The following is a 19,658-nucleotide window of genomic DNA, read 5'->3' as shown; positions in this document are numbered from 1 at the left end:
CCGGACAAGGTCTTTGGACGCCGCCCGCCCGCCCGCCCGCCCGCCCGCCCGCCCAACCGCCCATCCGCCCGCCAGGGGCGTTCCCATAATACGTCCCGTTTTTCAAACGGGCGTATAAAAATGTTTCTCCGAAAAGTGCTTTGTAATAAAAGTTTTGCCAAAAATTAATGATAGATAATTAAAATATAGCTAATAATGTACAATTTAAGCAAATAGATTCTACTTTTTGCGAAAAAAAATTTTTCACCCTTATTTTTGGCTGGAATTTGCCTTAAATTGACGTAAGATTTTCAATGGGGTAGGGGTAGGTAATGCCAAAAAATATTGTCCTACCCATGATTTTCTAAGTCTAAAAAGGGCCATCACTCTTGCAAAAAGCAGGATAGAGTTATGTTTCTTGATGTACAGTGTCCACTTATGATGGTGAAAAACTGTTGCAAGTTTTAAAGCAATAGCTTTGATAGTTTATGAGAAAAGTTGACTTAAACATAATATTCAACCAAGAAAATGATTTTTCTAAGTCCAAAAAGGGCAATAATTATTGCAAAAAGCAGGATGGAGTTATGTTGCTTGCTGTACAGGGTCAGCTTATGATGGTGAACAAGAGTTGCAAGTTTTAAAGCAATAGCTTCGATATTTTAAGAGAAAAAGTTGACCTAAACATAAAACTTAACCAAGAAATCTGATATTTTCTAAGTCCAAAAGGGGCCATAAATCTTGCAAAAAGCAGGATGGAGTTATGTTTCTTGCTGTACAGGGTCAGCTTATGATGTTGAACAAGTGTTGCAAGATTTAAAGGAATAGCTTTGATAGTTTAGGATAAAAGCTGACCTAAACATAAAACTTAACCAAGAAAACTGATTTTCTAAGTCCAAAAGGGGCAATAATTCTTGCAAAAAGCAAGATGGAGTTATGTTTCTTGATGTACAGGGTCTGCTTATGATGGTGAACAAGTATTCCAAGTTTCAAAGCAATAGCTTTGATAGTTTAGGAGAAAAGTTGACCTAAACATAAAACTTAACCAAGAAATCTGATATTTTCTAAGTACAAAAGGGGCCATAAATCTTGCAAAAAGCAAGATGGAGTTATGTTTCTTGCTATACAGGGTCAGCTTATGATGGTGGACAAGTATTCCAAGTTTCAAAGCAATAGCTTTGATAGTTTAGGAGAAAAGCTGACCTAAACATAAAACTTAACCAGGCAACGCCGACGCAGACGCCGACGCCGACGCCGACAACCGCTCAAGTGATGACAATAACTCATCATTTTTTTTCAAAAAATCAGATGAGCTAACAAAAAGAACAAAAAATATCAAAATTCACCAATTTTTAACAGTTTTTTCTTAATAAATCTCTTAGATGCATGGTGACCCCAACTTTTTTTCTTTCCATTTTGAACCATTTTTGTGGGTCATTAAAGCTGCAAAATATTTTAAAAATCTTAACGTCAGAATTTTTTTTTGTAGATCTAAATACGTTTTTTTCCACTGATAATAAAGTGGGTGGGGTAATTATGTCAATATGTGAAAATGAAAGAGAATTGTTAGTGACATTTATGCTTATATAATACTGGCATCACCTTGTATTCATATTAACCTATAACACCCGGAATCCCTATAACACTAAGTGGGATATTATATGTTTTATAAAGTACCACCATTTTTCTAATTTTACAAAATTTCAGAAATGCTTAAGCAGTGGGTGAAGAAAATGCCCTATAAAATCAAAATGAGTTCAGTGACCTGTTTTTTTTTTCTCTTGTTTGTCTTGGAAACAAATGTTCTTCAAGCTCACAGAGTATGAAAAAACTCTTTACATTAGAAAAAATTCGCTCCTACATCCTTAATTAAAGCTCAATTGAGAAAAATAGTTTAAAGCATATTGAATCTCTCTCATTTCTGCTTCCTGGATAAACCAGCATTAGTGTCATATGAGAAGGCATGGTCATGACTGCAGTGGGGTTTGAACCCACAATCTCCTGGTTGAGCAGTCAACACCTTTACCACTAGACTACTGCTCTCCTCAAAAGACCCCTGCTCCCCTCTGGCTTTGCATTCATCTGACATGTTTATTAAGTTGTAGTCTAAGTCACAGATTCTAACCATTCAAGGGCCACAACTGTACATCCTCATTAAACATTAGGTTAAAGAGCCATAAATATGAGTCTGAAAATTACTTCAAAACTGCAGCATCTGACTGTTAGTTCTTCAGATAAATCTACATATTGCTCAACAGCCTGTCTGCATTTTAAGGTTTGTCTCAAAACAAAAAGTTTATATTTAGTGCAGTACTGTGCTTTCCATATTTAACTATCACCTGACAAGCCTACACATTTAACAAATGTTCATAAATAAAAGAGAGCATATTTTGCATATGAGCCGCGCCATGAGAAAACCAACATAGTGGGTTTGCGACCAGCATGGATCCAGACCAGCCTGCGCATCCGCGCAGTCTGGTCAGGATCCATGCTGTTCGCTAACAGTTTCTCCAATTCCAATAAGCTTTAAAAGCGAACAGCATGGAGCCTGACCAGACTGCGCGGATGCGCAGGCTGGTCTGGATCCATGCTGGTCGCAAACCCACTATGTTGGTTTTCCCATGGCACGGCTCAATTATATTAAATACAATTATAAGTCCTTTGTGGATATTACTTTCAGGTGGGCCAACACAACTATATATTGACCAAAACATAAGCTTCTAATAGTTATATTACATATCATAGATGCTATAAAGAAAAGAGAGAAAGATAATAAGATAGGATCAGTATTTTCTTATAACTGGTTTTATCCCATGTGTGCAGCACCAACTGCCAATCGGATGAAAATGTTTCAGCAGGGTATATAATCTGAATTTTCTTGAAGTTACATATTTACTTCAACAAATGAAAATTGTACCTTGCAGCCATCTAGGAACAAGTCCTCTGGGGCCCTTGTTACGTCTAGATTTAATGTAGGATCCTCTAGTCGGGTAAATGTTGTGCAAGCCGTTTCATTCACTTGTGCCATAGAAATCATCGAGATGTTGTTAATATCTGTCATATCGCTTGCTGAAATGTTTAATAAATGGGCCATTCCATGAGAAAACCTGTATTAAGTGACAAACAAGAGCTGTCACTATTAATGACAAATTCCCCCGAAGTGTGCCCAAGAATGCTACAGTTGTCTGTGCAAAATATGCCAAAATAGTTTAGGTATGAACCAATTTGTGATCTTGATCTTGATCTGAGAGACCCGGGACATAAGCGAGACACACCTCAATATGGTTATATGGTTAACATTTGTGTCAAATTATTTTCAAATCCCCCTATGAATGTTAAAGTTACGGCCCGGACAAAATTTACATGGACACACACACACCGACGGACAGTCGGGGGCATAATAAAAATGTCCAAATGTGACCTTGACCCTGGAGCTAGGGGTCTGAGTCTTGCACATGATAAATTAACTCATTATGGGGAACATTTGTGCCAAGTAATTTTTAAATCACTTTATAAATGGCAGAGTTATGGACCAGACAATGTTAACCTTTGACTTCTAAGTGAGTTATAGACCAGACAAGAAAGAGACCACCTGTAAGTGTGACCTTGACCTTAGAGCTAGGGGTCTGGGTCTTGCACATGGCACATCATCTCATTATGGTGAACATTTCTGCCAAGTTATTTCAAAATCCCTTAATGGATGGCAGAGTTACAGCCTGAACAAGAATTTACACGCACGCACGCACGCACACACACACACACACACACACAAATGGACAGTGCGATTTTAATATGCCCACCTTAGAGGGCACAAAAAATAAGTTTCAAAGCTATATGCCTTTAAATGATAGCCATAATTATGTACTTGCATACAAAACTTCAACAAGGTGTGATGCCGATGCCAGGGTAAGTAGAATAGATAGACTATTCTTCAAATAGTCGAGCTAACAAAACTTGAATTTTAAAACCAAATCCCAAGGAACAAATAAGAACACAAAATTTAATGCTGTCAAAACATAGAAACTTTGAATGAATATGAACCATTTTGTAACATATTTCTTACCTACTACCATTAAGCGGAAATTTGAATACTTTAACACTGACATCCCTGAAATTGTGTTAGAAATCTGATGCTTCTTTGGATGGGGACTAAAATTCAGCTCAACTGCACTCTCAAAAATGTATGTTTCCTACCTTACCCACACCCCCCCACCCCACACAACCATTTTTGACAAAACTTTCCCTCAAACAAGAGCTGTCACTATCAGTGACAAATGCCCCCGAAGCGTGCCCAGGAATGCTACAGTTGTCTGTGCAAAACATGCCAGAATAGTTTAGGTATGTATCATTTTGTGACCTTGACACTGACCTGAGAGACCTGGGTCATAAGTGCGACACACCTTCTTAATCCCTTGATAAATGGCAGAGTTATGGACCAGACAAGAAACAGACCATGTTTAACCTTTGACTTCTAAGAGTGACCTTGACCTTGGAAGGATTTAACGTCGCACCGACACATGATAGGTCATATGGCGACTTTCCAGCTTTAATGGTGGAGGAAGACCCCAGGTGCCCCTCCATGCATTATTTCATCACAAGTGGGCACCTGGGTAGAACCACCAACCTTCCGTAAGCCACCTTGACCTTGACCTTGGAGCTAGGGGTCTGGGTCTTGCGCATGACGTCATCTCATTATAGGGATTATGTCAAGTAATTTTAAAATCCCATCATCGATGGCAGAGTTATGGACTGGAGAAGAAACAGACCATGTTAACCTTTAACCTCTAAGTGTGACCTTGACCTTGGGGTCTAGGTCTTGCGCATGACATATTGTCTCATTATGGTAAACATTTATGCCAAGTTATTTCAAAATCCCTTCATGGATGGCAGAGTTATAGACCAGACACAAAACAGACCCTGTTAACCTTTGACCTCTAAGTGTGACCTTAACCTTGGAGCTAGGGGTCTGAATCTTGTGCATGACACGTCGTCTCATTATGGTGAACATTGCCTAGTTATTTCAAAATCCCTTCATGGATGGCAGAGTTACAGCCCGCACAAGAATTTACACGGACGCAGGATGCACGCATGGACAGACGGACAGTGCAATTTTAATATGCCTACCTTTTGGGGGCATAAAAATCAAAATAAGAGATAACAAAATATTCATAAAAAACATTCTTTTACCTTTCAAATCTTAGAATTTGAAGTAATTATCTTCTCTATTTCAAGAATTATGATGATTTAAAGTAAGGGCATTTTTAGACGCGACGTTAAGAACGCCATGAAAGCAGTATAATGTTGCAGAGCAGAGTGTGTATTTTTCAAGTCATTAATGCAACACACTTTGCATATCACTTACTAAACACCATAAGTTTGAATATTTAGTAACAGTTTAAAATAATTTTACTGAAAAATAACTTAACTATATATTTTTGGTTTCATCACGGGCCTTTTATCTACATGCCCCTATATTTTCATGATACATGGTGCTTTGGGATTTCCATTGCCAAGACAACACAAATAACATTTATTTGTAAAATATATTAGAATTTGTTTCCCATACATAACTGTATTACAATATAATTGTTTCTAGTTTCAGCATGAACATAAGAATAACAATGATTTTCAAGTATTTTAAATTACTTAATATTATACAATATCTTTATCATGTCACTAATACAGTTTTTCTCATGGAACAGCCCAAATATCCTATATACAGCTTCACAGATTTTAATTTTCATCTAATACAATTCCTTAACTAAAAAATATTAGAAAAAACACTGTGTAAAGCAGTTTAGGCTGCTGGTTCTTCACTGCTGTTGATTCAAAACCTCACTTGAGGTGTAGAATTTTTTCATGCGAGGAAGCCATCCAGCTGACTTGTGGTAGGTCGATGGTTCTACCAAGGTACTCACCTGAGCGCGAAATAACTGGTTCCAGTCTAGCTAGAGCTGTATTTTTTTCAAGTGAGGAAGTTGTCAAACAGACTTACATGTCAGCTGTTCTACCTATGCCTGACTTAATGCAAAGAGGGACAAAAAGAATCTTGCATTTACTAAGATAAATGAGTCGCACCATGAAAAAACCAACATAGTGTGGATGCGCAGGCTGGTCTGGATCCATGTTGGTTGCAAATGCACTATGTTGGTTTTCTCATGGAGCGGCTCAAATGTATATTCTATGGGAAATTACAAATGTACCTAATACACTTCGCCTTTCTGGAGTTGAAGTTTTCATATGTCGTCTATCATTGTCTGAATTGTCCACAGGGTAATTCTTCTCATCCTGACAGTACCCCTTCTCTATCGACTCATACAACCACTCTGAACGTACCACATGAATCTCCCATTTCAATGCAAAATTATACTTCTGGCCTAAAATACCAAGTATTTATGATTCAGATTCAAAAGTCGTATCAGTATGAACAATAGTTTATACTATGTTCTGATCATCTGTGTTTGGCAAAGACAACAGTGAAAAATGTGCCTGACAAATCACACTTTACACTGTGAGTAATAATCTTACTAGGGTCAGATGTTTACGTTCTTGTTCAACAACAAGAACTTGTCTGTCTAAGGAAAGAATCAAATACTGAAAACTCGTCCAGCGTTGTAGATAGCGTGCGTAAATGTGTATTTTACCCTTAAAAAATAACGGGATACACTGATTTTCTTGCGTACATTTTACGCAAACTCGAGAACTTATGGTACGCCAACACCAAAATTTCTTTGCGTGATGAAAGCTGATTCGAACTTCCGTTAAATGAACTGATCGGTTATTGATAAATGCGGCCTTCATTAGCCATCCCATTTCTAAAACTTGTACGCCAGCCTAGGATTAATCTATGTTATCTGGATGCACCGCACAATTTGGTCTATTGGTTTTATGAAGAAGGTCAAGCGATCATGTGTGATGTCGTATGCATAATAAATTATGGCTTGTTCAAAACAACTGAAACTCGACACTTTCTTTGGACCAGAACGTGTTTCGAGTAGAGCAATAGTGGTGCTTATTATTAATGAATTGATGACTGGCATTTTTAAAAGAAATAAAGCACATGTTTCAGTGAATCAGACTATGCTCGATAGCTGGAAGACAAGTTTTCCCTGACTTGAGGTTGTGGAAAGAAATGATGATGTTCGTCTTAAGTGCAGCCCTTGCACAAAATTTAACACTGGGAATGTTTGGGCTTTGGGAGGTGCCCAAAATATCCAGATGTCTGCTATTGACAGGTACGTTATTTTATGGTATACAAACCTGTAATATATTTAAAATGAAGCCCGAAATATTCTGGCTGAAGAGTTATTTCAAGACAATAAAATACATTCTCTGTTGCTACTTGTTTATAAATTAACAAAACTGGACCAATTCATGTGCATAGGAAGCATTTTGGGATTGAGGGGGCACAACCTATATTTTGATAATGAGGGGGCACAGTCAATGGGTAATTTGACTTTTTACCTTCGTGCTGTGAAAACTGGGGGTATAATTTACCCACCTAGTCAAACACATTAGACTATTTACTCCCATGCTCTGAAAAGTGGGGGTATTTACCCACATGGTCAAAAAATTATCTACAACGCTGACTCATCTAAATTTCTCATGGCCAAAATGGCTAGTTTACAGGGATATGAGTTAATGGATTTCAATTTTGGAACATAAAATGGTTGGAAAATTTACTTCATTGTTAGGATTTAATTTAATGGAATGACTTAACAGATAATTCCAAGAAAATGTGTCCCGCACAAATATTAGTTTCACTGCTAAACTTCCAAGATTTCTTCAAACTGTCTGTGAATAGGAGCAAATGTAACCTTACAAAGTAAAGTGGGACGTAATATTCAAAATATATTTGAGCCACGTCATGAGAAAACCAACAGTGGGTTTGCGACCAGCATGGATCCAGACCAGCCTGCGCATCCGCGCAGTCTGGTCAGGATCCATGCTGTTCGCTAACGGTGTCTATAACTGCAATAGGCTTTGAAAGCGAACAGCATGGATCCTGACCAGACTGCGTGGATGCGCAGGCTTGTCTGGATCCATGCTGGTCGCAAACCCACTATGTTGGTTTTCTCATGGCACGGCTCATTTTACAATGAAGTAATTTCACTCTCACCTTTTGGATCATTTGTGATGAGATGTGTGCATTCCTTCGCCTTCATTTCTCCAGAGTACACTCCTCCTGTAAAACAAAGAGATTAAATTGTTATAAATAGCCTGTTTTAAAAATTGACATGTAACAAGTAATTAACTGTAAAACTTACAAATAAATTGTACCCTAATGTCAGTGAACATTTCTGTATTCAGTGATATTGAAAGTTCAACATTTCTGTATCTGGTAGACTGCAGTCAACACATCTGTATTTAGAAATACTGCAAACTGAATATTTTTGTTTATTTTGAAGTTCTGCAAATTTTGAACATTTCTATATTTAAAAGTAATGAAAACTGAACGTTTCTGTATTTGGAGATCTAAATATTGACTGTCCACCCACCTTCTTTTTCTATGAGCTTCTTGGCTTCAGTTCTCTCTGAAGAGCTCAAACCTGATACTGTGATCACTTGACCCTTGAATATTGGGCATTTATAGTCTTGGAATTGCTCGTCACTGCCATGTACAGCTCTGTAATTAAGGGTATGCATTTGAACCAACTTTCAACCATATTCCAGTTATGTAACAAGTTCAGTTAGTTCACACACCAAGTATTGTATCGCTACACTTCAGCTCTCTCTAGTGAGCTAACTGACAATCACACATTACTTGTTTTAACAGACCCTAAGGCCTTCTTATTACACAGTAGAAACAAATACAATCAGAGTTTGAATTTAAGCTTGTATCCTTGCGAAATGCAGAACAAAGTTTCAAACTGTAAGTCATGTTTTCATGAACTTGCAGTTTCTGCAAGTGAAAAGTCTGGGCTAAATGATCAGCATCTCCACCTTCTGACAAGTCATGGTCAGTTTATTCTGTCCTTTTCTAACAGATGTTTACATTTGATACATGCCTTGCACCCAAGTCAAATAATAACAGACAACTATTCGCAGCAATAATTATCACATTAACTGCAAATGCTATTCTTTTTGTAATTCTATAATTATTGCAAATGCTATTCTTTTTGTATTCTATAATTAGTAACTATTTATGATCCTACAAGTACAAACTGCTAGACTATTTAACTAGGATTTTTGATTCCCTAGACATTGCAAATTACCCAATGAGAGTCGAAAATGTTATTTCTTTTTCATTTAAAAAGTAAAAAAATAATTTTCTTGCAAAGACATACAAGTAGAAATCTAGCTAAATTTGAATCTTGACACTGACATCTGCAGTAGATTATATTCATAATCTGCAAATTTCTGTCGTTTCAACAAGAAAAAATTTCTTTCCTGTTACGCATATTTTTCTTTTAATATAACATATTAAGAATAAACAAATTAAATAACTCTCTTTCAGAACCAATGATTTCCTACCTGTTTATGTAATCTGCAGCAAATTTATGGAACAGTTTTAAGTATTTTTGACAAAGTTTAATTTAACATAATATAAAGGTATTACAAATATAATACCAAAATCTATTTTTTATTTAATTTTATTCGTACCAAAATCTCAATAACAAAACATGCTACTTTGTTTTATTTTACAGAAAACAAAAATGGACTAATAATCAAGAATATGCATTTTACATGGGCATAATACACATATATAATATTTATACTTACTCAAGTTTTGACTTTTTCCAGACCTCATCTACCCATTTAGGTAGCATAATTTGTTTGTTGTGTGAGCCAGCAACCTGTAAGACAAGGTATATTTTATATTTTACACAATTTTTATACTCAATAAATAATATCTTTATCTGTGCAAGCTGTAGGTTCGAGCCCTACAAGGGTCCTCCTGCAAGGTTGCCATCCAGCTGGCTAACTGAAGGTTGATGGTTCTACCCACCTGCCCCCATACTTGAAATGGCTTCAGGTGTCTTTTTCTACCACTAATTTGACTAAAGCCTGAAAGTCAACACTTGGCCTGAACCTTGACAAAATACAACCATCAATTGCACAGCAACTTTTAATTTAATAAGTTATTTCATTAATAAAAGTTCTGCCAAAAATCTTTAAATGAAAATAATTTATGTATATATACTCTCAACAAGAAAATGTTGCAGCATGGTCCCAGTATCAGATCATCAGGCATAACTACTGATACTGATGTAATCATTCCTGTTTGTTTTCCTCACAACTGTCTTGAGGTATAATGAATCATTTGCATTTAGATTTCACTGTCTGACAATAATAAACCCTTGTCACATCCAAATTTTATTTTATACATTTTAACAGCCACAGTGTTCAAAATAGAAACTTTCAAGCAATACCTCAATTATTTATAAAGAAAATCTGTTTTACTGAACATCCAGGCTCATTGCATGCTTGAAAACAAATAGAAAAATAATACTGGGACAACCAATGTCTAAAGTAGGTCAAGTTTAAGAGTAACAAATTTAAATAAAGTAATGCAACTGGCATGCATAACTGTGGTTACATCTCAAGAAATTCCACAGATTGTCTCAATTCATCATTTAACTCACATGGTATTTTGGACTGCCAACTGTGCCAGCAACAAGGTGTGTCACCTCGTCAGTAAGGTCCCTTGTAACATTTCCACCCATAAACTCAACCTTTCCATGGAGTCCATCCTGAAAACCGAATTGACATTAAGTTTTAAATGGGTTGTTTTGACAATACTTCAGATTTTAGCTGAGGTAAATGAGTATGTTAACCTGACTGATTACTTACAAGTTACAACTTGTATCAGAAATAATCGACAACTTCGGATATGTAATGGCTCATCATGGGAAAGCTAGCAAGCTCTGGACTATAGGACTGGTGGTACATCCTTTTAAGTTAGTTCTAAAGTTTACCAAAAAAAAGCCCGTCTTTACCACAAGGAAATGCTGTTAACCCACCAGGCTTGATAATTAGTTCTATTTCTCGTTTCTTTACATGCATATTGTTCATAACAATTTGTTACAGTTCAAAACTTGTTACATGTTGTCATAGTTTCCCTAATACTGCAACAGTCTTCAAACAAAAATAGTGTCTGAAATGTTCCAACTCCAAGAACTTACTAACCACCCTATATATGCCTTCCAAACAGAATAACACACAAAAAACACGTGGTTCACAGCTTACCCTAATTTCTTTGTCAATATTTGTGCAACATACAGTAATGTCCTTCATGGCAAGATTGTATATTGGTTTTGTTCTACGGGGTATGTCCTGTAAGTATAAGATAATGTACATTTAACAATATAGCATACCTGAATTCTAAAAGAATCAAAACTGAAGAAAACGGAAATCTATCTTTTAAAAATTACAATGTTGTCTTGCTTGCATCAGTTTAACCCTTAGCCTGCTGGCGGCAAGTGATTCTGCCTTTGTGACCAGTGCAGACCAAGATCAGCCTGCACAACCGTGCCGTCTGATCATGGTCTGCACTGTTCGCCATTCAATCAGTATCTTTTTGGTAAACACCCCTTTTAACAGTTAATGGTACTGTCCTAATTGAAAATGGACAAGTTCATTATAGAAATTTAGCAGGGTAAAGGTTAATTATGAAACAGTGAGGGGCAAACTAAATGTCAGCAGTCTTAACCACTCAGAGGTCCCAAAATATAGTTTTCACACACTTTAAGCCAAGAGAGACTTGCTTTCAAGTTTGCTAATGCGTAATATTTCGAAGCCACTCAGTAGAAACCAAAACATAGAGGATATTTATTTGTTTCAGTGTATGATTAAAACATCTTCTATGAGTCACCAGATGCAAAATTTTCACGACTTGCATAGTCATCAGTGAAAATGTAAGATATGGTGTTCATGAGTGAAAGATATTTTGATCTTACATGTAAAACAAAATTTCTTTTTATTTCATGTTTTGACTAAATTTACCTATTTTATAGTTTCCTGCCAGTGAAAAATATATTTGATATTTTTCGCTGTAAAAATACCAGATCTATTTCACTGTAATATTTTGATAATACACTGAAAAACATTGTAATAATTTGATGCATATTAACAACCTACCTTTTTACATGCAAGGGAGGTAATAACACACATTGGTCCAAGAATTCTGAAATATAAAAGATAACTTAAAGATAACTTAAACAAGAGCTGTTGAAAGGAGAGCAATCTCAACTACTTGAAAACTGTTTTTCTACAGAGAAGTGAAAATGAAAGAAGACTGTGAATGTAATACAAAAATTGTACAGATTTATCTTCATGTGTGCATGGGGGAGATGGAGGTGTAAAAGGGTGGTGGAAATGTGACAAGACACAATGAGAGTAAGTTCTGAACATAGGGTTCATACTTTCATATGATGCAGGTGACAATCTGGAACAACTATTTCAATTACATCAATGTTACAACACACACACTTAGTTCTAACTAGAAGTGAGCGTACCTTGATCCGAGACCACTTATGTGTTCAAAAGCATCACCAGCGAACACATCAAATATATACACTTCAGTTTTCTTCTTCTCTTTAACAGTAAAACACTCATCTTCGCTGAACCAAACTGGTGACAATTTCTGATCTTTTAAACACTGAAAGAGGAAAATGAGAATCAATTTCACTCAGACTCTAAATCTGGAATAATCACATTACCGTACATTTTAAATACGATTACAAGTTATTATTTATTACTTGGAACATTTTCTGTTATTTTTGTTTATCAAATGATTACATGCATACTTTGTTGGGTTTCATGTGAATAGCCACACTAGTTGGAATGTTTTAGAATGAAAACAGCAATGTTGAAAGCTAAGGAGAGTCGCAAGCATCAACCACGCCTACCACGGACATCAATTTGATTTTGAAGTTCAAACACCACACCAAATCAAGATTTCTGTTTCTTTATTTCAATTATACGGTTTATAAATATTATGCTTAATCTTTATTAAAACATATTCCAAAGCTACCGAATATTTCTTGCACCAGGAAGCACCTTGAGTGCACACTAATGCAATAAAATCTACCTGTTTACGTTACAAAAGAACTCTACAATTTGTAAACTTGCTGTGAACTAGTTCATGGATACAAATATTTAGTTAGGATATGGATAATGCAAATACATAGATCTATTGGTATTACTGAAATTGTGTATGTTAATAACTGACATGCCAACTGAGTCAAATAACAGTTTATACATGATTTGTCCACAAAATCCCACAGGGATCTAAATTCTGTCTGCCTCTGGTGCCCCAATGTGGAGATTTCTTCAAAAAATAAATTCTTTCAAATTTATTTACAAAACATCAGCTCTATCAATACCTAGTCTACAACTGCTGCCCACAGTCATATCTGCTTGGAAGTAATTACAGTGCATTAGCTTCTGTTTCCTTCAGTTTTCCTAATCAATTATTTAAATTACATTTTTTTTTCTATTTTACCAGGCAAATTACCATTCCCAAAATCTAATTTAACCCCTTCGGCTCTGGAATGCAAGGCCATTTCTCCAAGTGTTTACTAACCCCTTTCACTAGACGTGTTCATGTCCACTGTCATGTCATGAGAGCGTGCCCATTGCTTTGAGAGTACATCTCATATAAAGGGACAACTGCAATAACCTTGTGAAGGTATACTGAGAAAATTGGTATGGCAATGCTTGCCTTCCATTTTTATTGTAAGGTTACCCAGCTCAAAAAACTGCAGACAGTGACATCTCTACACCCTTCAAAAATAAAATTACCTGGAAAGCCTCTTCAATCAATTTCTGTGTATCCTGATGGCCAAACACCTTCACACAACGCACTTTAAAATCACCCATATTACTGAAATAAACAAAGAAACAAAACTTTTTTTAACATCTGCATTCACTGACAGGAACAAACAAACAAATTTCAATTAATCTATAATTGCAGCAGCTGCGGCTGGCATCCTGCTGCCAACACAGCTTAGAATATTTACACATTTGTTAAATACATATAGTAATATCTTGTGTAGTAAACTGCTGAATGGCTGTTTTCTCTTATCAGTCACTTGCAAAGCTCTAACCTTTTCTAATGTAATTAACTATCCATTTTGTTAGTTTTTAATTTTTTTAAATTCACTTCTAAGAAATGATCATTTTCACCTAAATGATGTTCCCAGATATTGATATATCAATAGCAACTTGCTGACTTGATATGTGGAATCAGAGACAACTGAGACAACCCGGACCACTTTTTAGGAAGACCCATACCATGTTTCTGAAAAGTTCTAGATAACTGATTTCAAACTAGAGCTGCTTTTAACAAAAGGGCATGTCTCCCACAACTGCCAAATCATCTGAATAGAAGTATATGAGTCAACCATGCACCAAGACCTCAACTGCCTAATCATCTGACATGATTAAATCTTGGGACATAAATGACCCATATACTACTATTCACATTAGTAGTATATGGATCCTTTATGCCCCCAAGACCTGAGCGATTTTCGGTAACTCAAGGGCCATAATTCCGAAGTGCCTGTGCCGATTTAGCTAGTTATCGAACTTGGCCGAGGACTTATTGGCAAACATATTTTGTTCAAGTTTGGTGAAGATCGGATGAGAAATGTTCGACTTAAGAGTGCGGACAAAATTTGTGACAGACGGATGGACGAACACATAGACAGACAGGAGTAAATTAGTATGTCTCCCACCACACAGAGATAAGGGAGACATCAGTGGTGTGGGAGACACAAATATATATTATTTTGATGTTTTAGAATGACTAGCAGAGTTATAGATTAACCAGATTCATTGCAACTTCTCTGACTATTGTTCAGTGTGTCAGGGCTCGCGCTGGCATTCGCCAATTGAGCCATTGGCTCAAGAAAACGAAAATTGGCTCAAGAAAATTCCGATTGGCGAAAATCGTCAAAAAGTATGACTTTTGACTTTTGGGGAAAACCTACGTACTAAAAATAGACCAAATTGGTAGTTTTCGACCTCGCTTTGAAATATCGCGTGACTGATTTTCCAATACATTGCCGAAGGCGCTCCAGCGAGAGATAATTGTTGGGCACAGTCTACTTGATTGTGTATTTTTAGAAGCGGGTCATGGTCGCAGTTTGTCAGCTGTGTGGCAATTAAAAGGATGACACCTTCGTCAATTGACTATGATTGCGGATAATCGTTAAACAAACAGCGGTCGAATGTAATGAAGATCACAGGCGGCGCCTTTCAAGTGATTATCAAGTAGTTTGATTTGTACAGGGTCGGTAAACAAAATCAAAGGAACCTTTGGTGGTTGTCTCTAAATAATTTCGGTAATTGACTTTATTTGTCATAATGATAATCGGTAATTTATTGGTGAGCATTGTCGAGTAAATTATTGAAGTTATATATACTGATGTTCCTTACTTATTTCATTTCTGCTTGAAATTGAAAAACATGGCATCAAAACGTAAAATTGACTCTGGCATTTATCCCCCTGCTAAAAAATCAAAAACAGAAAGATCTTTTTTGGATAGTTGGAAATCTGGCAATGCTTGGTTAACGTTTGATTCTGAAACTAAATGCATGTACTGCAACCTTTGTAAGAAGCACAGTAAATCAAATACATTCACTTCTGGGTGCCCAGTCATGAAGAAAGATGCTGTTACCAAGCATGCTACAAGCATGCTACAAGCACAGGAGCCTGAAATTCTATCTATAATGCTCCAAAATGGCTAAATATAAAAATGACCCCTCCTATATTTTTATATATATAGGAGGGGTCATTTTTATATTTAGCCATTTTGGAGCATTATAGATAGAATTTCAGGCTCTTGTGCTACAAGCAAAGGTATTGTTAATAGTTTATTAAGAGTTTTGTACATGTAGTTACAATTGCTCAAGTTGGAAGTCTCTTGTTTAAAAGACCAAATTTAAAGTTATGATGTTTTTTTTAACAAAGTAAATGTGTTAGCTATAACTACATGTATGTATGTTGCACTTCAGTCAAAAAAGTTTTCATCCCGCAAACAGCCCCGCGCCCCGCCCCACAACCGCGACATCCAATTGGCTCAAAGAAAATCTGACCCAGAGCAGGCCCTGTGTGTTATAATTTTAACTGGAAGTTAATTACTAAGTGTATTATTTTAAAGCGGATGTATTAAACTGTGCTTGCATTTTGTACTTTGTAATTTGTGTCTGTAGGTATTGTGAAAATTATAGCAGACAATTCTATCTGTTGCGATAAAATAGTACGCTCTCAGCAGCAGGCAGCTGCTTGTCAAGTATGCGCAAAATTGCATCACAGCATATGTAAGACTAAGACAGGTAAAGTGTGTTTTATTAGTATAGACTTTCAAGCCATGCTTCTGTAGACGGTCAACACCAAAACTTCATCTGGGTTGTCCATAATATGGGCCGGGTCTTCCATAATATGGTATGGGTTGTCCATAACATTTATCTGAAAATGATCAATCTTCATCTTTGGCTGTGCTTGAAATTCTAAAACATCAAAATAACAAATATTTGATAAAAAATAGCGGTAGAGAACTTTCAGAAACAAGGTCCTTGTAGTTCTGAAATGTGGTCCTGGTTGTCGCAAATATAATCTTGATTTTCTGGTCCAGGTTGTCTCAGCACCAATATTAATTATATTTGGCAATCTATTTGGTTAAAAATCATTTCATCCTGTGTAACTATGCAATATAAACAAAAGATTTTAAACAGTGTGCAGTTTTGGAACCAGGAAAGCACAGGAGGAGCTTGGGCCGGAGATGTCCAGGCCACACACCAAGTGCCCGTGGTTCCTGCAGGCTAATATGGATTGAACAAACTGAATAAAAGACTCCTGGTTATTACTACTTGGATACCCACGACATATGGTGAACTGGTGAAGAAAAACACTGAATCTTATATCTGCACTAAAGTAAACCCTGGGAGAGAAAATACCACTGTCCCAGGACCCTACTGAGGCTTGAACCCCGGACCTCGTGATCCATAGGCGGACAACACATCGCTAAATTTACTTAGCAGACAAATGTATGCTAAACACCAAAATCCTTAAGACATCTTTACAGGATGTCATGTAATAAATAACAACCACATATGGGCTAAATAATCCGAAGAACAATTTTATCTAATAGTTCGGTACGCTAGTAAAACATTTCGACCCCAAGAGAAAATTCAACCCCAGGACATTTCAACCCCAACTCTTTGGACATGTCGACCTCATTCCATGATATGCCTGAAAACATCAAAGAATGCCGTCATAATAACGCTGCTTGAAAAGGGTAGTAATTGAATAAAACAATTAAAGATTAAAAGAACTTGATTTATTTGAAAATCTGTACTAACATTAATTGCATTATGGTAATTACTATTAATGATGACAGGATTTATTTACACATTTGGAAATTAATTATGAAAACAAAATTATATTGATCTTTTCATCTTTTTAAGGGTGATTCAAGGCTTGGTCAGACAAAGTTTTAACAGCCCCCAATAATTTGCCACCCAGTGGTAGTCAGAAATCGACGGTTGGGTGAAAGATGTAGATGTAAAAAGTAATTAAAAAATCGTATTTTTAAAGTCATAATTATTGTCATAAACGAAGTCGGAGTAATACAAAATCAGAACATACAAATATTTCTGAGGGGTCGAAATGTCTCTGGGGTCGAATTGTCCAAGGAAATTGAATTTTAGGGTTGAAATGTCTTGGGGTCGAAACGTCTAGCATTCCTTAGGTACCATCCGAATTCTGTTCACTTGAAAATAAACGAACTGTGTTTTAACTGTAACTCAAAGTCGATTTAGCTTTACCATTATATTTGAATGAGGTTTATGGTTGTAGTTCACCTTTAATCAATTTGATTCATAGGTAAAGAGAGACAAAAGTACTGATTTTGACAGCAGAAAACAGTTTTTCCGCGCCAGTCCTTATGTTTGAATTCGTGCGTTTCGGTACAGTTACGGAATCTGTAAAGAAGCACTAAAATTCATTAAAGAACGAGGTAGCTTTTTTTCCATTAAATTATATTTACTAATGATTTATAGGCACATCTGTCCGTGTAAGTGCAATTTTGTTGTTGTACCAGCGAAAACAATCTTCTAGCTCCTTAAATTTTGGACTAAAACTTTTACAAGGATCCATCGTTATCATCTGCTTGAACAAAGAAGTATTTATTTTTATAGCTCTTTGGCTTGAATAAATTGTTAAGTAGACGTAGGAAAACGTATTGGTACCGGCTCACATTCAGATCCTAAGCGTAGCACATTGCTAGTATGCGGAATCGATGCCAGTTCTCTAAAACTGGATGTCAAGACATAGGCCTAAGTTACGTTTCTGCATATCTCTGATACTTAATAACCCTTTAAGATGAAAAAGGTGTAATGAGCAGGATTTTCAAAAACAAGTTGCATCTTTGATAACAAACGTAAATAACAGCAAAGGTTGATCTTCACCCGATGTACACTTATTGAAACGGTCAAATGCACACTTTTTACGCAAATGACGTCAAAATTTCACCTTTTAGCCTAGTCGGAAATAATTCTGACGTTGCCGTTTTCATGGCGATTTATTTAGTCTCGGGGCGTTCATTTTATTTGAAAAGTTTTTTTCCCATTTTATATAATATGCCAGTCGAAACCTATACGATGATGTAATTTTCAAATATATACTCCCACTATTCGCTGAAGGAATGCTTACTTTATTAGGCCCATTATTATTATTATTATTATTATTATTATACCACATTTATAATTATAGCACTCTTTTCATGCACTTGTACACGTTCAAAAGTGCTTTACAGAATAAATTGCAAAAATACAAACAAATACCTATACAAAGATAATGCATTCCACATTAACAAAAATCATGAGTGAAAACAAGTATAATTTAAAACAAGATAAAGACATAAATGTATCGGTCAGTTAACAAAATATTGTACAAAAAAGTGGGTTTTGAGCAGGCTTTTGAAAGCAGCTAGCGTGTCAGCTTCCCTGATCTTGACAGGAAGGGAGTTCCAAAGCTTTGGAGCAGTGCACGAAAAGCTGCGATTGCCATACATCATGGTTTTAGATTTTGGCATAACCAGTGACAGCGTGTCTTGTGATCTTAGGGTCCTGACCGGTTTATACACTTCTAGCATACCCCTAATATAGGCAGGGGACTGATTGTGTAAAGCCTTAAAGGTGTGGGTCAGAACCTTGTACTGCACCCTGTATTTCACTGGCAACCAGTGAAGCTCCTTCAGAACCGGTGTTATATGATTGCGACGGAGCGTCTTAGTGATTACGCGAGCTGCAGTGTTCTGGACATGTTGCATCTTGTTAAGTGTGCTGTTTGGTATACCACTTAACAAGGCATTACAGTAGTCTAACCGTGAAGTAACCAGGCTGTTTATAAGGGTTTTTGTGGCATCAATGGTAAGATACCGTCTGATGTGACCTATTCTGCGAAGTTGTGCATATCCAGCTCGGCACACCGAGTTGACTTGTTGTTCCATATCCATACCGCTGTCAAATACTGCTCCAAGATTCCTAACACGTTTCGTGGATTTTATCACAGAATCACCGACCTTCACAGAAACGTCATCAATGTACTTGGAGTTACGCTTTGATGTCAATAGCATTACCTCAGTTTTATCAGCATTGAGCTTCAGCATGTTGGAATTCATCCACGAGACAATTTCAGCCAGACAGCTCTCAATGCGGCGCAAAGCTTCACT

General features: G+C 36.5%; 1 protein-coding gene across 1 annotated transcript in view; it reads right to left on the bottom strand.

Moving 5' to 3' along the window:
- Positions 1-17,902, bottom strand: part of LOC123560779 (DNA topoisomerase 2-binding protein 1-A-like) — a 70,849-nt gene extending 52,947 nt beyond the window's left edge. Inside the window, exons 1-12 of the mRNA XM_053516894.1 lie at positions 17,752-17,902; positions 13,723-13,804; positions 12,435-12,577; positions 12,058-12,103; positions 11,167-11,253; positions 10,563-10,670; positions 9,700-9,773; positions 8,475-8,602; positions 8,096-8,161; positions 6,180-6,353; positions 4,040-4,084; positions 2,894-3,045 (exon numbers count right to left, since the gene is read on the bottom strand). Of these exons, the coding sequence (XP_053372869.1) occupies positions 2,894-3,045; positions 4,040-4,084; positions 6,180-6,353; positions 8,096-8,161; positions 8,475-8,602; positions 9,700-9,773; positions 10,563-10,670; positions 11,167-11,253; positions 12,058-12,103; positions 12,435-12,577; positions 13,723-13,800 (1,101 nt within the window). The 5' untranslated portion in view covers positions 13,801-13,804; positions 17,752-17,902. The remainder of the gene's footprint in view (positions 1-2,893; positions 3,046-4,039; positions 4,085-6,179; positions 6,354-8,095; positions 8,162-8,474; positions 8,603-9,699; positions 9,774-10,562; positions 10,671-11,166; positions 11,254-12,057; positions 12,104-12,434; positions 12,578-13,722; positions 13,805-17,751) is intronic.
- Positions 17,903-19,658: the final 1,756 nt, after the last annotated feature.

This window comes from Mercenaria mercenaria, chromosome 10, assembly GCF_021730395.1.
Source record: "Mercenaria mercenaria strain notata chromosome 10, MADL_Memer_1, whole genome shotgun sequence".
NCBI lineage: Eukaryota > Metazoa > Mollusca > Bivalvia > Venerida > Veneridae > Mercenaria > Mercenaria mercenaria.
The sequence above is the reverse complement of the archived record's forward strand: the minus strand, read 5'-3'. Positions and strand labels throughout refer to the sequence as shown.